Source organism: Numida meleagris, unplaced genomic scaffold, assembly GCF_002078875.1.
Source record: "Numida meleagris isolate 19003 breed g44 Domestic line unplaced genomic scaffold, NumMel1.0 unplaced_Scaffold354, whole genome shotgun sequence".
Lineage (NCBI taxonomy): Eukaryota > Metazoa > Chordata > Aves > Galliformes > Numididae > Numida > Numida meleagris.
In genome coordinates, this window is record NW_018364579.1 from 66,692 (window position 1) to 69,871 (window position 3,180).

Genomic DNA, 3,180 nt, shown 5'->3' on the forward strand with positions numbered 1-3,180 from the left:
GGAAATTTGAGGAAAATGGGAAGGAAATTTGGGGAAATTGGGAAGGAAATTTGGGGAAAATGTCTTTAATAACGCGAAATTTGGGGGAAAAAAAAAAGAATGAAAACACCAAATCTGGCATTTCTGAGCGGCAGCCATGAGTCCAAGAAATCCCTCAGCATCCCCATGAGAACGCTCCCCAACGCCCCAAATTGTTTGGTTGTTCCCCGATTTTTCCCTTTTTCCTGGCATTTTCATATGGGGCTGCAAGCTCCGAGAGCCCACGTGGGTCATTTTGGGGGAAAACTCCTCATTTTATGGGGGAAAAAATTCAGCAGCAGAGCGATCAAATGGGATTTTTGACCCCCAAAAAAGGGGGTTGTGCAGGTGGGCACGCGTCCGTGTGCAACAAAACCTGACATCCCCTCCAAAAAACACCAAATTCTCCCCCATTTCGTCATCCCCCCCCAAGGGATTTCTGCAGAAATTCCCTCCTCCCGCCCTTTCCTTTTTTAATTTTTTTTCTTCTTTTATTTTTGCCCATTTTTGCACTTTTTTTTTTTCCTCACTGCAGCTGCACCCCAGGCTTCCAATTTTGGTGTCAGTTTAAACAACAAAATACTCCTTTTTTTTTTCCCTTTTTTTTTCTTTTTTTTCTTTTTTTCTTTTATTTTTCCTTTTTTTTCTTTTTTTCTTTTTTTCTTTTTTTCTTTCTTTTTCTTTTTCTTTTTCTTTTTCTTTTTCTTTTTCTTTTTCTTTTTCTTTTTCTTTTTCTTTTTCTTTTTCTTTTTAGCAAATCAGGCTTTCAACATTGCTATTATCCTGTATTATTATTATTATTATTATTATTTTGGTACGATTACATCAATCCTCAGCCTCTCATCCAAACTGAGCTTTCTTCCCAGTTTTCACCTCTTTTCTGGCCAAGGATGATGTCAAAGCGCCGGGTGGGGCGGTCCCCGGGGGGGGTCGTCTGCGTCTGTATTTTGCTTCACTCTTATTTCCTGCCCTTGTCACTTGCTGAGAGGATCTGGGGACAAAAAGGAGCTTTTTGGGGCCCAGGTAAGAATCAGAAGCAGGTAAGGTGTTGCATGAATTATTTCTTATTGTTGTTTGGTGTAAAAAGCAGAAAATGCAGCAGGAAATTCTCCCAATTTCCTCGTCTCTCCATCCTTGGCTGGAATTGAATTGAAGTGTTCCTAGGAGGATTTTGTGGGGAAAAAAAAAAGGGGAGGAGAAAGAGGAAAAGGAGAAAAGGGGGAAATGATAGAAATAATTTTTAAAAAGCCAAATGAAATGAAGGGGAAGTGGGTCGAAGAAAAATTGGGGAGTGGGGGGAAATAATAATGAAAAGGAGAGAGATGATGGGGAGAAAATGGGAAAAAATGAGAAAAGTGAAATAAATGTAAAGGGGAAAAAGTGAAGAGGGGAGAAAGGGAGGAAGGAAAAGGAGTAAAGGAAAAAGGAGGAAAGGGGAAAGGATAAAGGGAGAAAAGGGGGAAGGAAAAAAGGGAAAAGGATAAAGGGAAAAGGGGGAAAAGGGAAAAATGGGGGAAGGGGAGAAGAAAAAAGGAAGAGAAAGGGAGAAGGGGAAAGGGGGAAAAGGGAAAAGGAGAAGGGAAGCAAAGGGAAAAGGAGGGAAGAATAAGGAGGAAAGGATAAAGGGAAAGGAGGGAAAAAGGAAAAAGGGGGAGAGGGGACAAGAAAAGAAGGAAGAAAAGGGGAAAAGAATAAAGAGGAAAAAGGAAAAAAAGGAGTAAGGGGAAAAGAAGAAGGTAAAAGGGAAAAAATGGGAAAGAGAAAAGGGGGGGAAGGTACAAAAAAGGGAAAAGAGAGGAAACTGAGAAAAGGAGGAGTAGTAAAAATAAAGAAGGGGAAAATTGAGGAAAAAAAATGCTCAAAGCGGGGGTTGAATTTTGGAGAAATTTGTGGTGAATCAGGCCCATTTCCATGGAGATGTGAAGCAATGGGAGGAGGGGAGGGGGGGCTCGAATGGGGGGGGCATATGGAAATGCCAAAAAAAGTAGATTCTGGGGACAGATGTAGGTGAGAGTGTGAAAGGAAAGAAAAAAAAGGAAAGGGAGGGAAAGGAAAGGAAAGAGAAAAAAAGGAGAAGAAAAGGGAAGAAAAGGGATAAAAGAAAAGAAAAGGGAAAAAAGAAAAGAGAAAAAAGAAAAGGGAAAAAAGAAAAGAGAGAAAAAGAAAAAAGGGGGAAAAGAAAAGGGAAAAAAAGAAAAGAAAAAAAGAAAGGTGAAAAAAGAAAAGAAAAAAAGAAAGGAGAAAAAAGAAAAGAGAAAAAGGAAAAGAGAAAAAAGGAAAGAAAAGTGAAAAAAAAGAAAAGGAAATGAAATGAAATAAAATAAAATATATTTTTGGGGACAGGTCTGAGTGCAGTACACGTGGAGACTTTGGGAATGAGTGAAAGTTTAGAAAAAAAAGAAAAAAAAGCCTAAACAACAGGTTTTGGGGATATGCTTGAATGATTTGCCCCAAAAAATAAATTAAAAAAAAAAAAACAATTTGGTGAGAATTTGGCGTTTTGCGATGATTTCTGATCTTCTGCAGCTGAAGAACCATGGCTGGAAGCCCGGGATGGAGAAAATCCCGTGTAAATCTATGGGGCTGGACCATCTTATGGGGTGAGTTCAAGTGGGGCTGGGGGAGCACACCATAACCCATCAAATCCCCCCCCAAAATCACCTTAAAATCTGATTTTTTAAGCCACGCACCTCACGCACTCATCCTATGCCGTAATGGGGAAGAGATAGAATTACCCCCTTGAAACACACGGGAGGGAAAACCAAAGGGCGAAGCCCCCACGCAAGGCGTGTTTTTGGGGTCATTTTGCTTAAAATTGGGCAATTTTCCCTCTGGTTTGGACCTGGCCCTTCAGCAACCGCATTGCCAGCCCTTCAAAAGGGGAATGGGAACACAAAAAGCCCCGTCGCTCCCTTGAAATTCCTTCATCCAGCATGAAACCCACCCAGAACGTTCATTTTTTGCCCCATAAATTAATTGTGATTTCTCCCAGTAGGAGTTTCCTCCAACTGGTAGACCCCTACTTCACTGCTCCTTCCCATAAATAGCAGTTGGACCTGGTGGGTCTTCAGGTCAATCGTCCACTAGACCAAGTCCATCAAATTAATGTCTTCTAATCGACGTTGGTTCTAATTGGTGGCCATTCAACTTGATGTTTCTCCA

General features: G+C 40.8%; 1 protein-coding gene across 1 annotated transcript in view; it reads left to right on the plus strand.

Annotated features, from left to right (window-relative positions):
- Positions 1 to 3,180, plus strand: part of LOC110391361 (IgGFc-binding protein-like) — a gene marked incomplete in the record, with an annotated part of 26,009 nt that overhangs the window by 5,424 nt on the left and 17,405 nt on the right. The window contains 1 exon segment of the mRNA XM_021383190.1: positions 2,551 to 2,618. Coding sequence (XP_021238865.1) covers positions 2,551 to 2,618 — 68 coding nt within the window.